A 27856-nucleotide genomic window follows, 5' to 3' on the forward strand; every position below is an offset into this window, starting at 1 on the left:
GGAAGTTTTATTACAACATTGAAAAAAGAATATACATCTACATATGGATTTTGCTTACTCCTGCATAATCGTTTTACATATTGCTGCATACAGTAAGTATTTACATACCCTAGTAATTAATCATTTCTTGTTGCATGGGTTTGATAGTAGTAAGACTGATTTTGTTGAGGTGTGAACACAACGTTTTTATCATGAAAATTGTTATGATGAACCTTGATGTTTTTATTAAAGATATCTACCTCACTTATAAACAGTTATATCGGTTATTTAGATTCATTCACCATGACACTAAGGCTTTGTATCTGTTTGAACTTTGTACCCGGTATATAGGTTTATTGGATTACTTGATCTTGTATTGCCATTTGGATTTTGCACTTGTTCTACAGACAAGACTTGAAGCTTTTTTATTTAATCTAAATTCATTTTTAACCAGAGAAACAAAGACCTAATTTTATCATTTATTCCTGGATAATTATTTTGTGTGTATTTTATGCTCTTGAAAACCTAACAGAAACTCATCTACCTCTTCAAAATTGCTCATTACAAACTACTTAACGTTGAATGAATGTTTGTACCTTTGCTTCTTTTTTTATAATATTTTATACCTACACTGTATCTGCTTTTTTACATAGAAAAACAACATGGTAATGTACTGGTATACAGTAGATGTTCGATTTTTTTTGTTTTTTGTCATGAATAAAACATCTATGTATGTAGTTCAACCGAAATACTTCTCCGTATAAAAGTATATACATATAAGTTGTCAAAGTAATATAGCTATCTTCGTAATTTTTATTCTATGAGCTGATTGATTTTGCTAGCGACATTTCATTGGTTTTAGCTATATTGATGAGAGCAAAACATCTTTATTTGTAAAAATATCGTAGTGACGAAGTCGAAGGGACCAGACCTAATTATTTGACTCATCTAACGTTCGACTCATCCGCGCGTGTGTGTGGTTATAAAACGGAATGCATAAAATACAATATAAGATTTGTGTAAACTGGATACTTTGAACAGTGTGCTTTTATACTTTATTTCACTTTATGATTGTGTATTCAATATCAATTGTTTGTCCTTTACTATATCTAAACAGACAAGTACAGACGAAGAACTAAAATCAATATTCTACAAATATATTTTTACAAAGGTCAGTCACTATAAATTATGAAATCACTCGCGTAACGAAATAAGTTCTGAAGATCACTGATGTGATCGTCTGCTTTACAATAAATTATCACGAATAAATCATAATTTCCTCAATCCTTTTATGTATTGTAATTAATGATTTTTGATTCAAACGCCTCATTTAATCTCGGCTTTGGTCATCTAAATCCATTTAGGTTTTTTTTTATATCATGTGCAATATGTTCAACACACTAACGTTTCGCTTGAACGATCGACACAGTCATGGGGTAATTAGCGGTCTTTTCTTTCATAACAGCATCTAACACTTGTCTAGCACGTGGAAATTCGATATCTGCTAATATTTTTTTTTGTCCCAGCAACGCAATATTCTAACGAATTTTGTCCATGTGAACCAAATCCTTTTGCAACAATTCGGAGGAATTCCTAAATTTTCTGATATCCGACGCAAACGGCCCTCGGCTTGCCAACTAATGAAAACATTATTAATCCCATTTATATTTTTTTACTGAATTTTCGGCACCGATTTCTCAATCTTGTTTTTAAATTATTTTGTTGTCTCTGGTTGACCACGTCTAAATTGATTAAGGGTAATTTCCAAATAATTATCACTTGGTTTTAAATGAAGAAAACTTAGAATATCACTTTCCTTTTCTTCACTTACTTTAGAATACGAACTTTGCATAAGAAAAAATCTATATCATCCATGGTCGTTATGGGGTTTAATTTTAAAATAACTGGACATTGATTACACACTTTATATCTTAATTAAATAGTATTATTATTGTAATTAATTATGATCACCTTATTCATTTATTTGCATAAACATTTTAATTGAAATGTTGGGCCTGGTTTCAACTCGACTCATTAGAGCAAAAATGACCTCTTTAATGAACGGTAAAATAGGATAGACATTTCTGCAAAATCGTAACTAGAGGCTCTCAAGAGCCTGTGTCGCTCACCTTGGTCTATGTGCATATTAACAATGGACACAGATAAATTCATGACAAAATGGTGTTTTTGTGATGGTAGTGTGTTTGTAGATCTTTCTTTAGGGACGACATCAAAAGATCAATGTAAGATAAAAAAACTTAATTCAAACAGTTTGGGGGTGGGGGGTTGAACTGCTGCAAGATTTGGTTATCCGACATTGATTTTTACATATATCCATATGGGTCAATCAATTTTTCTCAAATTAAGTTAATAGGGGGGTAGGGGGGTCAGTGAAAAAACTATTTGAATTAAGTTTTTTATCCTTCATTGAACTTTTGATGTCGTCCCTTACTGAACATTATTGTTGCTACAATTATCTCTATCTATAATGAACTTGGCCCAGTAATTACAGTGGAAAATATTTCCTAAAAATTTACAAAAATTAACAAAAATTTATGAAAATTGTTAACAATTGACTATAAAGGGCAATAACTCCTTAAGGGTTCAATTGACAATATTTGTAGATCTTATTTTGCTGAACAATATTGCTGTTTACAGTTTATCTCTATCTATAATAATATAAAAGATGATAACCAGAATCTGCCAATTTTTCTTAAAATAACTAATTCAGGGGCAGCAACCCAACAACAGATTGTCCGATTTGTCTGAAAATTTCAGGGCAGATAGATCTTGACCTGATAAACAATTTAACATGATGTCAGATTTGCTCTTAATGCTTTAGTTTCAGAGATATAAGCCAAAATCTACATTTCATCCCTATGTTCTATTTTTAGCCATGGTGGCCATCTTGGTTGGTTGGCCCGGTCACGCCACACATTTTTAAAACTAAATACCCCAATAATGATTGTGGCCAAGTTTGGTTAAAATTGACACAGTAGTTTCAGAGGAGAAGATTTTTGTAAAAAATTACAAAAATTTACGAAAAATTGGTCAAAATTGACTATCAAGTGCAATAACTCCTTAAGGGGTCAACTGATAATTTTGGTCATGTTGACTTTTTGTAGATCATACTTTGCTGAACATTATTGCTGTTTACAGTTTATCTCTTTCTTTAATAATATTCAAATGATAACCAAAATCTGCAAAATTTCCTTCAAATTACTTATTTCTGGGCAGCAACCTAACAACCGGTTGTCTGATTTGTCTGAAAATTTCAGGGCAGATAGATCTTGACCTGATAAACAATTTAACCGACTGTCAGATTTGCTCTACATGCTTTGGTTTCAGAGATATAAGCCAAAATCTACATTTCACCCCTATGTTCTATTTTTAGCCATGGTGGCCATCTTGGTTGGATGACCGGGTCACGCCACACATTTTTTAAACTAGATACATCAAAGATAATTTTGGCAAAGCTTGGATTAATTTGGCCTAGTAGTTTCAGAGGAGAAGATTTTTGTAAAAGTAAACGACGACGGACGACGACGACGACGACGACGACGACGAAGATGGACGACGGACGCCAAGTGATGAGAAAAGCTCACTTGGCCTTTAGGCCAGGTGAGCTAAAAATATTAAATAAGTCTACGGACAAGACAAGACGATATTTTATTTGAGTCTCACCTCTTATAAAACATTCACGGTATATTACAATTTGCAATATAAACCAAGAGCCACTCTAAAAAGAGTTATGAGAGACTATAAAAAATTGTATAAACATATATATATATATATACCCACATAAAATATAAAACATAAAACAAATTAAAAGTATATAAGTTTTAAAATTTAATAAACATTTCCTTTTAGTAAAATATCATAGCATATTTTGGCAGTATAAAAGTAAACATTTTCTTCACTAAATAAAAATACAAATTTATAGTCATCTGACATATTTTTCCCTTCAGTAGTTTTACAAATGTAATTTTCTACTTTAAATTCTGTTTTAAATAATTTTTAAGTACGTAGTTTGGCATATTTTTTCGAAACCAACTTATTATACCATTCAGTTTTAAATAAATCAATAGCTAAGCATTCTATATCCTTAATTACATTTTTAGTTAACAATATATCACAGTTACAATATGGTTCAAGATTATACTCTTTAAACTAAGTCGTTACTCTGAAGCACCAGGTTTTAATTGGCGTATTTCCATACTTATATGACAACATGCATACTCTTTTGTTCAATCTATGTTTACAAAATCTAGACCATAATTTAAAAACAGCTGGCCATTGCTTAACATTGCATGGAATCCAGCCAATATCACAGAGATAAATTTGATGTATACTTTACTACACCCATAAAAAAAATCTCATCGCTCTGTTTTTAACGGCATTTATGCAAGAGAATGAAAGTGTTTCAAAAAGCTTTGTATAAGTAGAGTAACAAAAACTACCATTTGATTTACATTTTGCGATCAATAACCCAAGAGCTCTACTTGCCGACTTGCAATAAATCATAATTTAAAAATATGTAAACCAAGGTAAGTATATTGTATTACAATTTGAATATTATCATTACCCAGCATAAATGTATAAATAGACCTTGGAAATGAAGGTAGTCTAAAATGATTAATCTTAGATTTACTCAAATTAACACTAATATCAGTTTATGACACCACATATGTTAAACATCTTAGAGCATCTGTAAGTCTGATTCATTTTCAGCAAGTAAAACAATATCATCAGCATAGAGCAAACTACATATTTTCTCTTCTTCTATCGGAATACCAACATTTAAACTTTTAACCTCATTTACTGAATTATTAATTAAAATATTGAATAAAATGGGCGATAACACACACCCTTGTTTTAAACCACATTGAACACCAAACCATTGGGTTAAATTCCCATTAATTTTAACACATGACTGTACTTCATAATTATACAGATTTTAAAGCATTCAACATTTTACTACTAATTCCTATTGACTCAAGCTTACAAAATAATAAAACTCTGTTTACATTATCATATGCTTTTTTTGAAATCAATAAAAGCTGTAAAAGCTGACAGTTTACACATCTTTCTTGTTCAATAATACTAGTAATTGTTGAAAAATGATCAATAGTACTACGATTAGATCTAAAACCATTTTGTTCATCATGTACAAAATTTAGTTCATCAATCTTTACAGTTAATCTTGAATTCAGTACTCCGCAATACAGTTTATATGAAGTTGGCGCCAATGTTATTCCTCTGTAAGACATCGGGTCTCGAGGTCGGAAGTCGAACCTTTCGGTATCGGGGAGATAATTCCTCTACTACATAGCTCCGGTAACAAATGTTGAACACATGAGTAAGGGCGCTTATAGCTGTCTTATTTTTATACATCTCCATCGGAATTTCATCACAACCAGGAGATTTTCCCACTTTTGACAATTTTGAAAAATTGAATACTTCTTCATTGGTTATTTCACTATCAAGAATATCATCGGTTATTATGCAACTATTAATATCTTTTCGGTAGCTTCATATAAATTTTCAGAATTTAATATATTTGAAAAATCACATTTTCATTTATCTAAAACAATTTTCGGATCGTTAGATATTGAATTATCTTTCATTTTTACTTCCATTGGAATACTTTGCCTGTTGTTTCCTACTCTAATTTTCCGATTTTCCTCCAAAATTCATTTTGATTTTCTTCTAAATTCTTTAATTCATCTTGCATACTATACCAATATTGGCGTTTGGAACGTTGACACGCTTTATCGAAATGTTTCCTCTTTTGGACACAATTATGACGTAACGTAGTTTTATTATAGGTTGCTTTAATCCATATTTTTTCGGAACTACACACACAATTCCATAAAACGGTTAGTTATTCATTCCACCATGTTTTTTTGTATCTACGGCGTTCGTTATTAAATCCATCCGTAATATATTTTTTACACGGAGGTTTACTTGACATCTCTGATATTACCACTTTAACAACTTCACAATACATCAGGTCTAAATGGATTTGTGACTTATTTGAGTTTTCAGGGTCTAAAATAAAGAAAGATAAGTCAGATAATGTCTATTTTAAGGTTTTTTCTTTTCGAAAGACATAGATAGGGGTGTCAGGATTGTTAGGTTGTGCTCTACGATAAGAAAAACCTTAAAATATGCATTATCTAAAACATAAATGAACTATTAAAGAACTATTAAAGAAAGATTTATTTTGAACTCAAATTGTTGATTTTTTTATAAGTGTGCCACGAATAAATAATCGTCAGGAGATTGGTGGAAGTTTTGACATATGGTTTCATATTTTAAACCTTGTTATAGTTCATTATTTCATTTTCACTTTTTGTTCTAATCTAACAATTGATGTTTTCATTCATTTCGTAGATATATTTGTATTAGACGTTGATGCAACTGGTGCAGGTACATCGGCAGATCCTTTCCAAACGTATGCTCAACGAGGATATGAAGCAGTTTTGCAGTGTATATATGAAAGGAGTAGGCTTAAATGGTACACAAAAGAGAATTCAATAATAGCTAGTGAGAGTGCTGTTATTGACAGAACGAAGTACAATACATCAGTCACAAGCACTGGGTTGTACTACAGATTACACGTTCTGAACGCTCAACCTGCTGATGAGGGGATTTATATCTGCCGAGGAGGGTTAAATGAAACATACTACATTCATCTGTTTGTATATGGTAAGCAGTTGTTTACTTTTACAAATAGTTTATAAATCTACCAAAACGTCAACTGTCTCATGTTCATTAGACTTTAGTCTGACAGATTTCAGTAACTTTACTATATGATTATGTCTAACTGTTATATATCAAGGCTTCAAATTTGCTTTAAGTCTCATTTTGAGATCTTTGAATTTTATGTTTTATCTTTCGATATGGACAAAAACTTTATTCAGAAATATTTGATAAATAGTGTATTTTGTGTTAAGTACTTTTGCTAATATATATTTTGTATAAAAAAACAATATGTAAAATGATAAGGTTTGATGTAACGAATAACTTGTCAAATTATTCAGCTAAGCAAAAATCTTTCATATACAGTGTGTCACGTATTGTATTTATGACTGCTTGGTGTTCATTTAAAAATGTGCATACACTTTTAGATAGATTGATAACTGAAATATGAATTCCATGCTGAGTACTAGATTCTAATATGACGTGATTCTTTCGCTTTATAAACAGCACCGTGATAAAATTCTCTATTTTAGGGCGGACTCAGAGATAACATGAAAATGGCTGTTATAATATACCCATATACCATATACCCATGTAAATCCACTTGTTTCGTTACTTATGTACAAACGCGATGTTTAAAAAATACAAAGAAAAAAAACCTACAAAACCTTTTATATTATTCTGAGGCATAACAAAAGAATTACAGTATGAGAGATCGGAAAAATGTACAAAATCAAAACAAATTAAAGATCCGCAATGCCATCATGCGAATGAAAACGCCAAAGAAGAAGGTTTCTCCATAGCATTTACCTTCTAAACTGGAATAACACTGAATTACAATATAGTTTTGAGGTAGGTGTTTCCTGTTTTTCGATTCTATTGCATTCTTCGCACATTAACTTATTTAAGCAAGTCAACATTGCGGTTCCCTGGTTACTTAATGTCAACAGTGAATTTGACGGTAGCTTACGAGAAATAAAATGTAAATAAGAAATGGCAAATGTTGGGTTTGAGAATTAAAAAAACTCACTCACATTTTGTCTAGCGGTTATTTTAGAAATGATTCATGCAAGCTACAGATTATGAGATTTTGTTCATATTTATCTAACAATGGGTTAAATAGAACAGCCACAGCATACCCACCCACAGTTTTGTAATTACCGTATTTGTCTTATAAGAATCGAAATAATTAATGGAAGCCATAGATTTGTTGGAAATTTTCACATGGCCTGGGCCGTGATATCTGTAAATGTTATTACTTGTTTACACTCATGATGAAATTCTAATATCATAGCTTAGGCCATGTATAAATTTCCAACAAATCTAATACGTCCATACATTATTTCTTAATTTACACATTGAGCTAGAATTAAGTATATGTTATATGCACAGTTAATGAACCACAATAGAAGGTGATTACCTTTATCGACACTTTATACTGTTCCCAAACAAACTATAATTGTCTTTGACACACTATGTCGCGCGTTAAATAGAGAATCAGAACAAATCTAATCACAAAATTTCTGAACATTAGAGGAACATAATCTACGGTATTAGACATTTTTGAAAGACTTTTTAAGAAATAGAATCATAATTGAAAAAAGATAATGCCCGAGTGTGGTGTGTATTCTAAAGCAATGAAGAGTCAGAAGAATGTAAATACAGTTAAATAAATAGTATATTTTGATTTCCTTCAGAGCAGCCTTTCAGTTTGATTTTTCAAAATGCCTCTACAGAGAACAAATTAATTGGTACAGAGGGACATGATCTGGTGATTGAATGTGTAGCTACTGGAGGAATTCCTGCTCCCATGTTATCCCTTAAAGTTCTTGAAACGGAAGTTCAAACTGGCGTCCAGGAATTGCGATACACTTTGCGAAACATACCGAGATTGTATGATACAACAATTGTTTCTTGCGAAGCAAACAGTGAAGCTTTGGATATTCCAATGAACATTTCAGCTGTTATATATTTAAATCGTAGGTATCAATATGTTTTCATTTTTGACTATCTGAGTATGTTCAATAAATGTCGACTAATATGGTTAATGCGGTAAATAATGTTTCTCACATTTGAAGATGTTAACATAAAAGTGCACTAATTAGGTTACTACTTGTTATATTGTTTTGTTTATAAAATATCTCAATGTCGTCTCATTTTCAGTTATTTGCTTGTCATTTTTCGCAAATCCTTGCATTTAAATTCAAATTAATTTTATTTCAACTCACTTGACAAGTATATATTACCCAATATAATTATTTATAACAAATATTTTAATGTTCAGAGCTCGAAGCATAGTTAGAATTTCTATTTAAAGCGGAAACTGATGTTTTCGAATACCTTACAACAATTTGTTTTCATATTTACCATTGAAGATTTTTTTTATTTGGCGGCATGTTGTCCAAAGTTATGGTTGTCTTTCTGTTATCGTTTAACATCTCACCCCTTATTTTTCGATTTTGTATTTACATTGTGTCATAGATCAAATTTCTTCGTTCAGTGTATGTTCACTTGTTTGTTTTAAATATCTTTTTGAATATCAAAAGAAAAAAATACGTTCACCGTGTTTTTTTCTCCAGCTAAATACAAAAAAGCAAATTTCTATGTAATTTCCTTCAGAAAATGCACTATTTCAGAGTTACCTCCCCTTAAAATTCCTTATTTAAACATTAAAAATCAAGCAAAAAAAATTTATACATTTAAAAATGTTAATATTTATAAGTTATAATCTCATTAATTTGTTCTTTTAAATGCAAATTATCATCAGTTATTTGCATTCTTTCATTCCTTCACTACATTTTGCTAAATCTGAACCTTGGATCTCTGTTTTTTTTTATAATCCAAGATGGCGAAAGACAACAATACAACCTTAAAGGGGCAATAGCTACGAAATACATACATGTAAAACATATAAATATGATGTTTTTTATTCAAACATTAATAAAAGTTAAATGGTGGAATAATTAAATGCTTTCAGCAGCCAGAATGGTCCAATGTTTACAAAATAAGATATAAGAAAAAATAAGATGAATTTTTCACTCGCAAGTGAATAATTCGACCTCAATGAATCCGTATTCATGTGAACTTCAATTTGACTCCTTATCTAGAAGAAAAAGAGGGACGAAAGATACCAAAGGGACAGTCAAACTCATAAATCTAAAACAAACTGACAACGCCATGGCTAAAAATGAAAAAGACAAACAGAAAAACAATAGTAAACATGACACAACATAGAAAACTAAAGAATAAACAACACGAACTCTACCAAAAACTAGGGGTGATCTCAGGTGCTCCGGAAGGGTAAGCTAGAGATGGATAACGCATGAATTATGTGCGTGCTTGGTTATTTGAAGGAACAGAATGTTAACTATCTATTAATATCTATATTTATGTTGATATCGCTTATATGGGCATCGGAGGTATTCTTGAGGTAAAGTCAACAGTTAATTAGATGGCGTCTAGACTAAAATACACACGAAACGAAGCTACACGTTATCATGTCCATTCCCTGTAAACTGTTTATTTTAGACTTTTTATAATTTGGATAAATGATTTACATTGTTATAAAAGGAATTTGAGAATTTGTGTCAAATCGGTGAACATGGAATTGAGAGCTAGTGCCCCTTTACGTGTACAAATGTACTTCAAGCGTTGAAAACTATGTACTAAGTGGTTTTCTCATGTAATATTACTATTCTGAACAATAGCCATATTCTTGAAAACATTATTCGATATTGAACAGTATTATTCTGCTATCACAATTATTTTCAAACTTTATAGCTGAAATATTCTATCTTCTTTTCCCTTCCATTCTTTCTAATGTTATTTTAAATGTTACCGTGCTATAATTAATTATTAAAGATATAATGATTAGTACATACAATATTATATAATGCTATAATTCTAGATTAATTATTTTTCTGTCCGTGACACTTTAAAAACTTTTAATTTACACGTGTTATTTTTTCCATGTTTATTACACAAGTAATGTAAGGTTTGAACATTCCTGTTGTAGAAAAGGCACACAAAATTTATGAAGTTTTCATTTCGTTAACTTGTACTCGGGCAATACCGTAACCGGTGACCCGCTAGGTTCCAAGATCACAATCAGATCAGTAATCAGTGGTTTAGCAAATTATAACCAATTTCCTATTTAAAATTTAAAATTACGAAATAGACTAACATACAAAATCCCTAAGGCGACTACGTTTGAGCTTTTGATGTTGCAGTGTTAAAGTTCACGACTATCTTTTAATATTATCAATTTGTAGTTATGCCTTTAATGCCAGTATTCAGTAAAAATATCGTAAATATCCTGGAGATGGTACCATTTACGATAACGTGTATATCAACTGGAAGTCGTCCTGTCGCTACTGTTTGGTGGATGGTAGGTCAAACTGATGTTACACATGCATCAACATCACAGGAAAGCAAAGCGGATGATACTTTCAATGTGACCTCCACATTAACATATAAGGTGGACAGAAAATTCAACTTTGAACTGATACTATGTACAGCAAATAACACAATTGGTGGATTTTCAAACGGGATAAGATTATTCGTAAGATGTACGTTATCTCACAATACAGATCTTTCATTTTAGTACTTTTGGTATTGTAAAGCTATAACAGATGCTTCAAATATGATTTAGTAGTTAATACTTATACACGTAAACAGCCTTTAGTATATATGGATGTATTATAACTCATTGTATGTATGATAATAATAATACTTTGTATTTTTGCACCATATCATACAAGCGTGATTACTAAAGGAATTACCGTTAAACAGGAACACATACATTTATGTCTTTTATGAGTATATGTATTGAATTTGAAATAATTTGATGCATCTACAAACAATAATATTAAACATGTTTCGAATTATTCATGACACAAGTATTTTTACAAATCTTTACATGTATAAATAAGCGAAAGCATTTCATTGAAATTAACAAATTAACAAATTATCTTCAATCGATATTTGCTTCATAGAGTATGTAATTGAAAATAGTAACAAAATGTTTCCTGAAGAATGGTCTTCGAATATATTACCAAAGTTTCTTTAGATTGTCGTATCAACATTACAAAACTTCCTTTAGATTGTCATATTAACCTTTAAAATGGTTGTGATCGGTCCTTGAATTTGAATTGAATTTCTTACAGTTCCACCAGATGTTTCAGTTTTTAATGTCACCTATGAAATGAGCGATCCAACACGAACAATAAATTGTACAGCTGATGGCTATCCTGATACATACATATTTTATAAGTGGCTGCACAAATCTTTGTATGGACACATTATTCGCGAACTTGACGGGAACACAATCTTGACACTACCTGCTGTTCCTACAACACTTAGATATCAAGACAATGGTGAATATGTGTGTACAGTTAGTAATGGTATTCAAGGACCGGAAGGAGTAGAGAAGCGGCAAGGAGCGGCAAAAATTACTGTTTATGGTATTATTGTATTACAATTATAATTGATATTCAATCAGTAGTACTTATGATACGAACTACTTACTAATGCTAGTATATGCACATTTGATCTTGAATTCATTTGAGTCAGACTGTATTTGTCAATCATGAAATTGATTCTAATCTAAAGCTAAATACTAGGAATTTTTAACAACAAACACGGTTTGTAGTATTCGTCTTGTTTATAAAGATATACATGTATCACAACTTGTAAGTTAAAGATAAATTACACATCTATGGCATAACAAAATTAACGAAAAAAGAAACAACTGACTGTCTTCAAAAAACGGCATGCAAAACTAACATTTACATAATTTGTCTTAGCCCATTTTCGTGTACCTTCTCAGTCAGTACGAAAATATTAGTGCTCGATTTTATAAGAAATTTATCATTAACAGTGGTTTACTCCTTATACAAACTTTAAGCAAGTTTGCTTCAGGAGATGTTTAATCGCATGAATTGGGTGATCTTACACCATTCAGGTTTTGAATATCACAAGTTTAATAATATACAATTAATGTCTTTGGATGAGGTAAATGTGTGGTTTTATTGACTTTTAAAAAACTGATAGTCACTGAAGCCAACGGCCCAGGTGAATGTCACTTGGTTTTAAAAAGGCAATTCAACCACATATTTACCGAAACAAAAGACAGTAATTGTTTTATTCTATGTTCCGAGAGAAAAACATATGTACAAAATAGTTATTTACCATAACCAACTAAACGTTGAACATTATATCGTTATAATACACGTAAATGCACGCGACGTTTTGCGCGGTGAATATACTTTTCCACAGGTAAATATGCTTATTTATTCGAAATCGCATTCATATTGAAAAACCTATTAAAGTTCTATCAATATGGAATAATGTAATATATCTACCATGTCAATTAACAGCAATCTGGCATTATTACTGTATGCACAAATTCCTAACTCGACAACTTATACCGGATTTAAATTCGAATTTAAAATTTGTGATAGATGCAATGCAGAAAATATCTACCCTGTCGATTACATTGGTGTCCATCCGCTTGCAATTTATGCAATTTAAATTTATAAAATTTAATGTTTTGCAGTAAGTGTCACTATAAAACCAGCTCCCATTTCTTAATTTAGAGTTATATATTTTGCTATACGTTTTGACTGTATGATTTTAAAGATAAATAAGTATTCCGAGGCTCCTGATTTTTTTAATAGATAATGTCTCAAGCGATTCAAGTTTATGCCTTTATCGTTCCTTTCTCTGTCATTCAGCACAGCCAGTATTTACTGCAGACAACAATGAAAGAAATACTCAGTATGGAGAGATTGGTAAAACTGTTGATATAGTTATTCATGTGTTTAGTGTTCCTAAGTACATTTACAATGTTTGGTTTGATAATGGAAAACAGATTCAAACATCACTTAAATTTCATTTTTTTGAATCCTCCGCTCAAGTGGAGGATGTTTTCCATGGGAAGACTGTCAAAGTTGATGGCTATGAATTAATTCTGACGATAAATGATTTAACAAACGAGGACTTCACTAACTATACATTGATATTAGACAATGGTTTTGGACAATCTGTTGAACACACTGTGGTTTTGAAACTATCAAGTAAGACATAATTAACCTATTCTATGGATTGACAAAATGTATTATTATAAGGTAGTTTGTTCATACCAGATGTGTAACACTCATCTACAAAAATTATATTTTTGGGAGTCATTTTAATCAACTGATATCGTTATAACCTAAAGGGCATGTGCATTTAGAAACAAAATTCTTTAAAATCTGATCCAGTTAGAAAGTGAAAGTCCATAGAACAACACAAATATTAAACATTGTCAAACTGCGAAAACTACTATGAGTTCCAAATATCTCAAATTGTGGTTTGTATGTAAAGTATGCATTTAACTGGTAGCTGCCTATTTGGTTTTTAAACTTATTACGCTCGCTGTATGCACAATTACTGACCTACCAATATATATATCAATTTGATATACAATTTGTAGTTCTTGTTATACATTAACATATCTACTTGTATTAAATCAAGTACAAATAGTGCTCTTTGTCCTTTGATTTTTGTCCGTGATATACAAATTTTCGTGGTACCAAATTGAACAAATTTGATAAAGTGTTATCGGCTCAGTTGAATCGATATGGTCATGTATCTGGTGAAATTAAGGCTTTCAAGGTTTATTAGCATTGCGTTTAGTACATTTAATACAGGAATATAGAAATCCAAATTGGTCAACACTTAAATGTATTTTTTATAACACATAATGTTAAAATTCATCGCTCAGTTACCTAACACCTGCAAAATTTATTTGGGAATTGAAAATTGTGGAAATCAATTGAAACACATTTTCTTTAAAATGTCTTCAAAAATTACAACAATATCGTGTACCAAAAATAATTCTTTCATGAAGTTACACATTGTCATATAATTGTACATCTTTTGGAAATGGTTATTTTATTTAAATAAAATTGAGAATGGAAATGGGAAACATGTCAAAGAGACAACACACGACAAAGAGTAAACAACAGCTGAAGACCACCAATGAGTCTCCAAAGTAGCGAGAAAATCCTGCACCATAAGTTGGTCCTTAGCTAGCCCCGAAATAAAATTTTGTACCAGTTCAGTGAAAGTGGACATCACACGAAACTCAATAACATATAAATGAACTAAAATTTAGAAAAAAACATACAAGACTCACACAGGCCAAAGGCTCCTGACTTAGGACAGGCGCAATCATGCGGTAGGTTAAACATGTTTTGTCTTAGGATAGATATCATTATGTACACATTTAAGTGATGCCTTGATGATAACTTCTTAAATATTTTTAAGCTTCAACAATAAAACCAGAAACTTTGTCATCAGGTGTAATTATTGGTGCTGTGTGCGGGAGTATGGTGTCCATAATTGTTTTAACGCTGGTTTTGGTCTTTATAATCAAAAAGAGACGGAAAGGTAAGACTTGTTTAACTTGGCTTTTGTGATATTTAACATGTAGTGCTTATTTGATACATCAAACAAAGTACATGTTTCACTAAACAAGTATATAGCGTCTCAATATTATGACTTTAGACATAGACGAAATTTAGTTCGGCACGCTTCAAACGCTTAGTGTTTAACGTACTGGTATCTTTAATATAAAAATAGGAAGATATGGAATAATTACAAATTAGACAACACTCCGCAAGAGACAAAACAACATCTATCGTCTCACGTACTCACAATGTAAGCATCTTTAGCATTTTCTGTTTACCTATGAATTTCAAGAAAATAGCGTCGGTAGCACAACTTCTATATTAATCTTTAAATCTTTATCTTTGATTTACGTTGTAAGTTTTTGTTTCCGACTGATGGGTTTGAATGACTCTTTGGTATCTTTAAATTATCTAATATAGTGTTATTTTCATACACAATAAATCTACCAAAAATACCAGGAGGACTACAAATTGTTTTGTAATGACGCTTGAATCAAATATCACGAATAAAGAAGTTAACTTATTTCAACCTGATGACTTAAGTAATTAAAATTTATGAATAAGTATTTGACATCGATCTTATACGAAAATGTTATTTTTTTAAGGGCATCAACGATGTGAAACGTAAGTACGTTCGAATCTTAACATGGATACAAATATATAGACCTGTAGGCAAGAAAAATCTAGCCGTTTTATTTTCAAACCACAAATAACATATACTGACACATTTATTAAATTGCATTGTCTTATTTAGTTCAATATTTTTATTTTTATTCAACAACAAATTGCTCTTTCTGCTGTTAACAATATTTAGTTCAATATTATTGTGAACTATTTCGTCACAGCTACGTATTATAAAACATTTATAAAGTAGTAGAAATTTTATATGGGGACGAAGTCCCCAATAACAGTAGAAAAATCAATAAAAAAAAAAATCGGTAAAATTTTCCCAAATTTTTCATTATACTAATGAACTCAAAATCGTACAAATCCGGATCTGCGCAGAACGCAGAAATCTACTTTCTTCTTCCGGTCTTGTCTAGTAAAATATAGGAACTCAAGGAACACAATACCAATATTTCATTTTTAATCATTCTTTGTCTTTGATATGAATAAACGTTACCTGATGTATTTCGTTTCTTTGTTTACATTGAACATGACGTCATAACTTAAATAACGTCACAAGTAAAATCCCTAACAACAGAATTAAAATCGGAAACGTTACGGTATTTCCATTTCTTTTTTGACAAATATCTTCATACAGACTTCGTCTCCATTCACAGGTAATGCCTGTCTCATATTAATTTTAGATGTAATCTTACCAAAGACCTCAGCATTAAACATGGGACATTGTTTTTTTTTCATTCTGGAACCTCATATCGTTAAAGAAAAAGATAAAAACTCACACTGTCATAAAAGTGCATCAGTTGTATATCATTAAGTTATTTTATTCTTTGCGAAATCGATATCGTGCACGTTACTGAGTTGTGGTAAAAAAACAAATAACACAAGAGTCTTTTAAAATAATGTTTGTACATTTTTAGCACAGTGACCTTTGAAAAGACTAATTCTGATGATCACACACATAATTATGAAGAAGTACAAAATAGCTGCGATACACAAAATGGTAAGAAATATTTATAATTTTGCAATCATCTATAATTGTATTATCAATAAATTCGTAAAAGAGCATACGCAACAAATCTGTAATATATATAGTTAACAAATGAATCACACGTATTCATGGATTTCACTATCATTAATTGTGTACATTTAAGTGTATATATTTTGTCCTCAAATAAGTCGCATGGATAGTAAAAAGTTAAAAGTGTACGATAAGCAATTAAATTTGTATGGGGACTATAACTTTTATACAAGTCGGACGTTTTATGTAGTTGTTTCGATCGAAGAGGAATATATACTTTAAAATTGTATTCAGTATAAGGACACTTATCAACTACGCAAAGACAGTTGCTATTAAAGATGATGTTGATGACTTATGTTACCTATTATGAATCTTATCAACCTTTTGAGTGACAACTCTTTAACATCCCTGACGTACACTAATGACTAAATGTAGATTGTCTGTCAGTTAAATTTTGTTTTGCATTGAAATATTGCATTTGTCTTTTAACAGGTTCAAACAAAATCAGAGATCAAAGGTATGACATTTTTAATTAAATTTCCTTCCTTTTTTAAATGGAGGAATAGTTTTCCTATTGCTCAATTAAAAAAAAATCTTAAAACAGATAACAGAAATTACCACTGATATTGACAACGTGTATTTCATTAATAACGAAAAACTTTGGTCCAGATAGTATGACTTCGTTTAGATGAGCTACTTGTTTTTTGAATCTCAATTTTTCCTATCTAAACAATTGCAATATGTAAAAAAAGTACACATAAATTCACATTGTACAACGAAGGCAAAATAAAAAATACGTCCATATCCCTGAGCAAAGACAAAAAGCTATTGATTTGAACAGATTGGTCCAAATGTGATCACTACTATATGTAGCTAGTTGAGGAAGTTACCTATTTTTGTCGAATACTAAGTAGACAAACAAATATGTCTTCTAATGTGCTTTTGTCAGTAGCCTTTAATCTAATTACATCAAGTTTATTTTTATGTTTTTCACAAAGTTGATGAATCTAAAACGGCATAAGAATGTGGCTTACATTCCATTTTGTATTCATTGTTGTTTCAGCCCGACTAAATACTACAAGACACTTGGTCTGCAGGATGTCCCAAATGCTTATGACAATTTGAGCGACGAAGGTGAGCCCAATGTTATAAAATAATTTACTCTGCTCATTCTGAAATAATATGTTTGGTTACCGTAAACATATTAATGTATAAGATTCAGCATTTGTTCAAAGTAAAAAAGGAATAACGTTACAAGTGCCCAACATGGAAAATTTAAATTAAATTGCTATAATTAGATGTGCGCGTTTTGCTTTGTATCTGCTGTTACTTTAATATCTGGGATAACGAGTGAAGATTTGACTACAGAACATCATTAAATTACTCATATTTCTTGCCAGTTCGAGACACCTCATACCCTTGATGAGTTTTTTTCTCGTTGATGATTGATTGTTGGGTTCGTACCACTGAGTTCATTTCTTCAATCAACCACACATGTTGTATGATTTTTGAAATGCAACTTTGTTTTTATTTGGTTTGTTACAGCGCAACATACAAACAAAGATCAAAGGTATAATACTATTGTATTAGGATATGTTATCTCGTTCATTTTTATGTGTTTTTGATTGTTAATTTGAAAAGACTTGAAAAACGGTTCACATGTTGAAATATGTATATGTTACAGGCATTTTCTGAATTTAGGCATTTTGTAAAATGACTACAATTTCAGGCAATTTATGAAACGCCTGACTTGGTCAAACGTTATACAAAATGACTAAAAATACCTAGTAATTTTGTAAAATAACTGAAATTTTGAAAGAAAATTCAACAAATTGCCTGTTCAGTTTCAGGCAATTTGCAGAAAAAAGATATCATTGAGATGCAAGTGACAAAAGTGGACAAAAACACAATTGCTTGCAAAGAAAATAACGTATTGTTCTGTAGAATTAATTTATTCTCTGAAAACCAGCTAGGAAGGTAAACTTTACGACAAAAGAGATGATTTCAGCTTTTCAATTGTGAACTTTCCATTTCTTAGTAGCAGCATTCCAGCAGCACCTGCATACGGGGTATATATCTCCCAATTGATACAATATTCCCGTGCTTGCATTTCCTATCATTTTTTTCTTGATAGAGGGTTGCTTATAACAAGGAAACTATCAAGCCAAGAGTTCAAATGGTAAAGTGGAAATCATCAATTCGTAAATTATAATGACGCTATCACGAATTGGTTGACCATTATGGAAAAACCGTTTCACAAATGATATCGGATATGTTTCTTACGTGGTAACTACAATCCCCTTCCCTTTCATGAATGTGACCTACTGAATTAAACTATTTACCGGATGTGTTATCACATGAGCAACACGACGGGTGCCACATATGGAGCAGGAGCTGCCCAGGCTTACCCTTCCGGAGCACCTGAGATCACCCCTAGTTTTTGGTAGGGTTCGTGTTGGTTATTCTTTAATTTTCTATGTTGTGGCATGTGTACTATTAATTGTTTGTTTGTCTTTTACATTTTTATGCCATGGCGTTGTCAGTTTATTTTCGATTTATGAGTTTGACTGTCACTGTGGTATCTTTCGTCCCTCTTTTAGTATGTCATGATATGTTCTACTGGTATCTGAAATAAGAAGTGAGTACGTCAGATACCAGTAGTTAATTTATGATGATTTTTACAAAATGGCAGAAGGACTAATTGATCTGTCAATATAACAAAATGTACTATCAATTTTTTGGAAAATCTAGATCGAAACCGTAAAGTGAAACATATGAAGTCGAGAACAGGAAGTTTGTTTTCATTTTTTTCAAGACGTGAACAATTTGAAATAATTCAGTAAAATTTATTTTTAATTATTTAAACTCTTCTTTTCAATTCAATAATAATCATAAATAAAACTGACCCGGTGTTCGGAGCTTTCAATTTTATAAAATGATTTCAGGCATTTTGTAAAATGCCTAAATTTAGAAATTGCCTGTAACATATATAAAGACGACAATGATATTTTGTTGTTTTTTTTTCATACATTGTTGTCAATATAATTGAATTGTATAAGACTGTCATAAAAGTGTTAAGTTTAAGTTTAAGACTATAAAACAAGGTTTATACCAACATTTTCTATGTAAGAAAATGTCTGTGCCAAGTCAGAAGTATGACAGTTTTTTTTAATCGTTTGATGTGTTTGAGCTTTACTTTCCAATTTGAATTTTCATCGGAGTTCAGTATTTTAGGGATTTTACCTAAAACCGCTATTCAAAAACATTATAAATCGATAGAGAGAAAACAAATCCGGATAACAAGCTTAAAATCGAGAAAAATACATTTACTATATAAAGTGGACAACAACGAAACAAGACAAAAAAAAAACCATTGTCACAAAAACAAATGTTGAGCTTGAATTTGGCTGTCTCTACCTTTTTACCCCTTTCATGTAGTCTCCAGACAAATTCATCTACATTTGATATAAAAATACTAACATATCAATCGGTTAAATATTATATAGCTATGTGAATATTAGAATTTTAACAAGGCAAAATAAAAATATTCGAACCAATGTCAACAGCTGATTGTAAAAACTTTAAAAAAAAATATGGATAAGAAAACATCTGTTTCCCTATTCCGAATTTAAGAATTATACTTGAAACCCACATTTTACTGAAATACATGTGTTATATTTCTATTCAGTTTTCTCATATTCATGAAATTCGGTCAATATAGAAGCATATATTGTACTACAGAAAGGGAAGTATATTGATAGTTATTTTATTTATTTTACAGCCCTTCAAGACATTATGAAAAACTTGGTATAAAAGATGTCCCTAATGTTTATGAAGATTTAACTGATAAAGGTGATTTCACGTGTATCACTTTGAAATTTGTTAATACAAAATATATCCTTTACAAAAAAGAACACACCATATACAATAAAGACGTTAGTTTGATGGATTGATTGATATATATTACTGTTTAACGTCATGTGTCAATAATAATGCATAGTCACGACAAGAACATGTTTTCATGTATTTGGTTTTGATGTTATATTGGTTATTCTCATCGGATGTTGTCTAATGCTTAGTCCGTTGCTGTGTGTGTTACATTTTAATGTTGTGTCGTTGTTCTCCTCTAATATTTAATGCGTTTCCCTCAGTTTTAGTGTGTTACCCCAAATTTGTTTTTTGTCCATAGATTTATGAGTTTTGAACAGCGGTATACTACTGTTGCCTTTATTTATGATATACTTAAGAGATTAATCAGGCTATGTACTAAACCGAAACACTGAGGCGGAAGTATAATTTGCAAGTCACCTTCACCAAGCGACAAGTTGAAGCTCTTATTTCTGATTTCCATATGCTTTCAAATGAATAAAATATAAATTCTAAAGTACAAAGTAGTTTGAACCAACTACACGCCGATTTCAAGGCAAGCACGCTATCACGAAAACATCGAGGTAGTTAGGTAACTTAGAGACAAAACATTACTAAAATCCAATAGCAGGCCAAATTCCCTCAAATTTCTTAAGAGGTCTAGCACTTTACGAATAATCGTTTTGCGCGGGGGAAATTAAATTGCTTTATTTTTGTTATTCAATAGGATTTGATCGAACATGATTTATTGTAAACATTGACATATCTAGTTGTAGTTCCACCTTCATCTGATATAATTTCTTTCATTTTACAGAATCAAAGGAAATCGGAGGTCAAAGGTAATTACTGTATTTTCTAAACTATCGACAGATGTATTAAAAATTTTTAAACATGTTTTATTCTGTACTACTTCCACGGTTTAACCGGTGTTGACATGAATATCAATAAAATGTGGTCATTTTTCTAAATTTCCTATTTGCCAAACTTTTAATTTTTCGAAACACTAAGGATTTTCTTATCCCAGGCATAGATTACATTAGCCGTATTTGGCACAACTTTTTGGAATTTTGGATCCTCAATGCTCTTCAACTTTTTACTTGTTTGCCTTCATAAATGTTTTGATATGAGCGTCACTGATGAGTCTTATGTAGACGAAACGCGCGTCTGGCGTACTAAATTATAATCCTGGTATCTTTGATAAATTTTACACCACTGGGTGGATGCCACTGCTGGTGGACGTTTCGCCCCAGAGGGTATCACCAGCCCAGTAGTCAACACTCCGGTGTTGACATGAATATCAATAAAATGTGGTCATTTTTTCTAAATTTCCTGTTTACAAAACTTTGAATTTTTCGAAACACTAAGGATTTTCTTATTCCAGGCATAGATTACCTTAGCCGTATTTGGCACAACTTTTTGGAATTTTGGATCCTCAATGCTCTTCAACTTTGTACTTGTTTGGCTTTATAAATATTTTGATATGAGCGTCACTGACGAGTCTTATGTAGACGAAACGCGCGTCTGGCGTACTGAATTATAATCCTGGTACCTTTGGTAACTTTTTAACCCCTTTCTCTTTGAAAAATTATTTCTTTTGTTTATAAACATGCATAATTGTAATAAACTAAAAACCAGCATATGACTTTTAACAGAAAAGATATTATAATTATATTCTTTGTACTACACTCTATATTACAAATATCTATTTTATAGTCTATTTTTAAATAAATATTTTGTTGTAACAGCAGAAGAAGACATTATGATGAACTTGGACAGAAAGAGGCACCGAATGTTTATGACGAATTGACCAATGAAGGTAAGGTGACTATATATGCTTCAATATCTGAAAAAAAATTTCAAACAAGTAATAAGCTTGACTAAAGATATGTAAAACAAAGCAAAAAGCAAAAAGGAAAGCAAAGCCGGACTATTATATCTCTTAAATTATTTGGAAAGACAATCTGTTACATACAAAAGGTCCATGGTTAAATGTCATAAATAATGATGCACAACAGCATAATATAACAGCGTAGTTATAGTTTGCACTGAAATATTAATTTTGTATATTTACAGCACAATATGAAAACAGATCTCAAAGGTACTTAGACTTAATATGGAACTAAGGTTTAAATCATTCAATTTATTAACTTAGAAATGTTTCACTTTGAGAAAAAAATCTGTTATAGTTTTGGTTAGCTCTTGAGGATAATATTTTAAACGGTACATTAAGTTCTGAAGAAAATATCATATACATACCAAACACTCACTAAAGTATTTTCAGCATTGCATACCCCAACATCATGTACGAACAAATATTAGTATTTTAGTAAACCCAAAATCCGCATTTTTCTCTCTATTGGTATGAACATATGTATTAACCTGAATGAAGACGATGAAAATCTCCTAACCTGATTGTAGATTCCTTTACTTCACATAAATTAATACAGAGAACGATATATTTTAGGGTGTTCAAGATGTTCGACATAACACCTGCCTTTATAAAGATGCAGAGACGCGTTATATTCCAGCAACCATTTCAACCCCAAAATATTTATTGAAAAATCTTAAAACACTATTTTTTGTTTAATTTCATTAATGTCAAAAACTGCTTATTTTTTAAGCTTTATACTAATATTCTTTATGAAAAATTAAAAGATTACGTACATTGTTACTTTGAACAGCTTTAAAAAAAATAAAACAGTAACTATCAATTTCATTTTCAGGTCAAATTTACTTGTTAAAAACCAAACTGATTAATCAAAAAAGTAAAACACACCACACCGACAGTTAACATGAAAAATGCTTGACTTTTTTATTTATCAAATATTTGTTGAGTTTGATGGATTGATCTTTAAGCAGACAGTCATTACTCAAATTGGTACATATTGTACACCCCTAGTAGCCGATTTATATTTGTACAACAAGTAAGCAAATATAAAAAAACAACATATATTGCAAAGTACTTACATGTAACTTGAAATCAAGAGTTTTACCAAATCAAGCAGGTCTGCTTCATCTCCTGACCTTTCTTCGATGATTACACATAGGAAAGACTACAAGCAAACAAAAATGACACACAGTATGGTTTCAGTAGTATTACAATTATATGGCCTGCACTTGATATGATATGCTCGTGCATGTTCACACTATATATTGTTATAAGTAAAAATATTTTAATACGGGTCTATTAAAAATCCGAAAGAACGACACGCTACGTTTGTCTGTGTCTCATGTTACTAGCGACATGCTAGTTCAGTTGTAGATCTTTAGATAGTAGAAAATGTATCTGGTATGTAATTTATCTAGTGTGTTCTATTAATGATTGGATTGTGTCTTAGAGTGCATTGATACATATAAAGGAGGTGAAAGCCTCGGTCACATCTTACCGGATAGCTCGAACGGACGCCTAACGGATAACTTTTTGTCAATCCGTTCATGTCCGTTAGACGTCCGTTCTAATCCGTTAGACGTCCGTCCATATCCGTTGCATGTCCATTAAACTTACGTTTTATCCGTCGACGTCCGTTCTGTCCGGTGGAACATTTTGAGCATGTTTAAAACTTTGAACGGACGTCCAACAGATAAAATGTCCGTTGAACGTCCGTTAGGCGTCCGTTTTGTACTTTACTCGTCCATTTCGTTTCCGTTTTGTATCCGTTACATGTCCGTTATACATCCGTTGGAGGTCTGGAAGATACATTCACCAACGGACTTCTATCGGACGTTTAACGGATAAAACGGATGTTGAACGGATGAGAAACGGACTTCTACAGGACGTATAATGGATAAAACGGATGATAAATGGATCTAAAACGGATAAATGCCAATTGAAAAATTCGCGTCAGAAATGCCATTATTGGTATATCAGATGTTCATGAATTCTTATTATTCATAATTGATCTTAGAGAATAGGCACGGCAACATAATCAAGCAGTTCTTATTCAGGCCAAACACTGCCGAATTTTGAAGAACAAACTAAAACCAGTTACACAGAAACATTTGGAATATTTATGCGATTTTCATGCACTATTATTGTCGCCTTTGATTTTTCCGTATATCTTGTTAATCCGTTTTATCCGGTACGCTTCCGTTATGTGTCCATTTCATGCGGTACTCGTCCGTTGGATGTACGTGCGACATCCGTTCTTTCCGGTGCGTGTCCGTTTCTCGTACGTAACATATCCGGTGTTTGTCCGTTATGCATCCGTTACACGTCCGTTTTATTCGGTCAGTACATCAACGGACTCCAAACGGATAACAATTTTGTCAACGAACAACTTTTATTTTCATCCGTTAGGCGTCCGTTCGTGCTATCCGGTAAGGTGTGACCGAGGCTTAACTCATTGATATTCCTTAGTTTTGTTGAATACCCTTACCAAACTATCTAGAAGATTTGAACATCGGTAAACAGCTTTTCTAAATTTACAGCTCTGGAAAACATTATGAAGATCTTGGTAAAAAAAACGCAGCCTATATTTATGACGATTTGAACAATGAAGGTAGGACGAATTTTGGGTATATTTAAAAGAGGGACGAAAGATACCAAAGGGACAGTGAAACTCATAAATCGAAAATAAACTGACCATGGCTAAAAATAAAAAAGACAAACAGACAAACAATATTACACATGACACAACACAGAAAACTAAAGAATAAACAACACGAACCCCACCAAAAACTAGGGGTGATCTCAGGTGATCCGGAAGGGTAAGCAGATCCTGCTCCACATGTGGCACCCGTCGTGTTTGCTTATGTGATTACAAATCCGGTGAATAGTCTAATTCGGTAGGTCACATTCATGAACGGGAAGGGGATTGTAGTTACGACGTAAGGAAATTTTATAGTCACGAAACATGTAAATATACATTAGATGTAACAAAATAGAAATTAGACGTTTTATAGTGTTTTGATGTTATAATAAGGCACTGAAAAATTAATATAAAAAAGCAATCAAATAGATGATTGTTCTTGTCATGTCTTGTGATTATACTATCTAATTTTTTTAATGTTTCAAAGTAAATGTTTAAAAGCACTTAAAACAGGAGAATGAATGTCTTATATTAGTCGTTTTCTCCAAACAATTTTGATAGCTTCGTTCTTATTTTTATTCATTATAGCTTGCGGAGAAACCAAAGCTAAAAGGTAATATTTTAATAAATTCCTTTGAAAGAAGATTTTTATGTTCTATTTGTTTGCAAAATACCATTCAGTATAAAAAAGCAAAATTGCTATAAATGGTTAACATTTCAAAATAGAAAGTTTCTCGATTATTTGTACTCTATTCAATCTTTATTAAAGGACAATTTAGATTTAATCGATCACACTAGTAAATTGTGATTATATAATTTTATCTTTTATCAAAGTTAACATATCTTATTTTTTTTCATTCTAGCCCAACACAACATTATGAGGAACTTGGTGCAAAAAAAGATCCAACTATTTATGATGATTTGATAAATGAGGGTGAGTCAACTATAAAATTTTTTTCTTTATTTCTAAAAAGGTGCAAAAGAAATACACACAAACAGAAGGTTGAATAAGATATTGTTCTTATGAAGTCTGTAGTTAAATAATTCAAGTGCAAGAATTCCTATCAATTATTAATTTGGATTACAATTAAAGAAATATTTTTAGTTTTAACTATCAAATAAATCTTGCTTTTTATTATTTTATATATTATTTCAAACACCGCTCCAGTTATGTTGTTTATCTAAGAGAGTATCATCAGCTCAGTAGGTAGCTTCTGAAATGATTTATAACATACCTTTTATTAATTTTCCGTTGATACATTTTTACTTATTTGGAAACTACAGACGCAACTACCTCAGACAGATTAGTTGGTTGATTTACTCATAAATAGGTCAAAATACTCTGTGTCATGTTGACAGCGAATTAATCTTGCTTTTAAGAATGACTCAAAATTTTGTAAAGAAAATTTAATATTTTTTATGACATGTTATCTATTTCAGACTCTGAAAATAAAGTGTATGAAATCGATTCAAAACAATGGACACTGGGAAACTGATTTACTGAATATCATGTTCAGATGAAAATAGAATACTGACAATTTTCTAATGGAATATTATGTTAATTGACGACCATTTAATGGATTCGTAGCATATGACATGCAATTCGTCATTGATGTCAGATGAGATGAGCAACAAAACTACATTGGGAAATCCTTTACAATAAAACAAATTGAAAGAACATGATACCTTCAAGAGTACAACTGGAATGGTTCCACACTACGCAATGATGAAGGAGAATTTCATGATTGAAAAATCCCTGAAGAATTATTTTTTTTGTTTTTTTGTAGATTGCTCTAAATGTGTCTGAACAATCAATTCAAATAACCGGTACCATTAAATAGGACTGATAGAAAAAAAATATCATCACATATTTTTCATATGAATCGTAAATTGTAAATATGCAGTTTTATATATGAAAAGTTTTATTTTCACGGTTACTAGAATTGTTTAAAACTAACTTTGTTTTAAATGTATATTGCTTGAAAAAAAACTTATTGAATTAAAAGTTGGAAAGTTACTTTTTTTGGAAATTAATTAGCAAATTAGGCACTTCATATTTTGTAAAAAATATTGAAGCAGCTTGTGTCGATTTGTTTGGATATTTGTTATGAAAAGAGAAAATACAAGATAGTGAATTATTTGCCTTATAATTCTTTGAGTTGTCCTTCGTTCCACGTTGCAATATTTACATATAAATGCACACCACATTTGAATAAAACTACAAAGGTAGAATCACGAATACCATTGAAACTAATACTAATTAGTTATGTTATTAAGAACAAGATGACTTTTACCATTTTCCCAGACTTGAGTGAAAGGGAGCGATGTCTACGGTGTCTTATTAAATAACTATTTGTTTTCAAATGTCAATAAATATTCAATATATTTTAAGTGAAACTTCTTAACAGTTGATATATGTTTTCATTCAAAAAGAGTGAGCTATTTGTGCTGGAAAATTTTCGAATATGCTTCTTTTTTTTAAGAGGACTAAACGGAGAGAGCATTCCTGTTAGGAAACTTAATTGAATAACCTTATTGATAAAACAGCATTCCTGTATCACGTCAAGCAACGCAAGTCCCTTAAACTATAATTAAAGTTATTTGTATATAGAGCAATATAGGAGAAAGAGAAAAGTGAGTGTTATAGAACATGTCAGGACGTTCTTTGACATAACCAT

At 31.2% G+C, this 27856-nt stretch overlaps 1 protein-coding gene across 1 annotated transcript; it reads left to right on the plus strand.

Annotated features, from left to right (window-relative positions):
- Window positions 1-27195, plus strand: LOC143079304 (neural cell adhesion molecule 1-like). Its single transcript, XM_076254570.1, has 20 exons — window positions 1-92; window positions 6376-6690; window positions 8382-8663; window positions 10956-11252; window positions 11850-12146; window positions 13419-13760; window positions 14995-15117; window positions 15743-15761; window positions 16682-16764; window positions 17275-17299; window positions 17846-17916; window positions 18328-18352; window positions 20564-20634; window positions 21464-21488; window positions 22395-22465; window positions 22723-22747; window positions 25078-25148; window positions 25767-25791; window positions 26042-26112; window positions 26619-27195. The coding sequence occupies exons 1-20, from the start codon at window positions 44-46 to the stop codon at window positions 26672-26674; spliced, it is 2343 nt and encodes a 780-aa protein (XP_076110685.1). The 5' UTR covers window positions 1-43; the 3' UTR covers window positions 26675-27195.
- Window positions 27196-27856: the final 661 nt, after the last annotated feature.

The sequence above is a fragment of the Mytilus galloprovincialis genome, chromosome 6 (genome assembly GCF_965363235.1).
Source record: "Mytilus galloprovincialis chromosome 6, xbMytGall1.hap1.1, whole genome shotgun sequence".
In the NCBI taxonomy this organism is placed as follows: domain Eukaryota; kingdom Metazoa; phylum Mollusca; class Bivalvia; order Mytilida; family Mytilidae; genus Mytilus; species Mytilus galloprovincialis.

Bases quoted from the DNA above. Each gene is read 5' to 3' on its own strand.
- LOC143079304 (XM_076254570.1), top strand. From the start codon at position 44: ATGGATTTTGCTTACTCCTGCATAATCGTTTTACATATTGCTGCATAC. The intron at 16,765-17,274 runs GTAAGAAATATT...GTCTTTTAACAG, and splicing joins TAGCTGCGATACACAAAATG to GTTCAAACAAAATCAGAGAT. The intron at 25,149-25,766 runs GTAGGACGAATT...TATTCATTATAG, and splicing joins TGACGATTTGAACAATGAAG to CTTGCGGAGAAACCAAAGCT.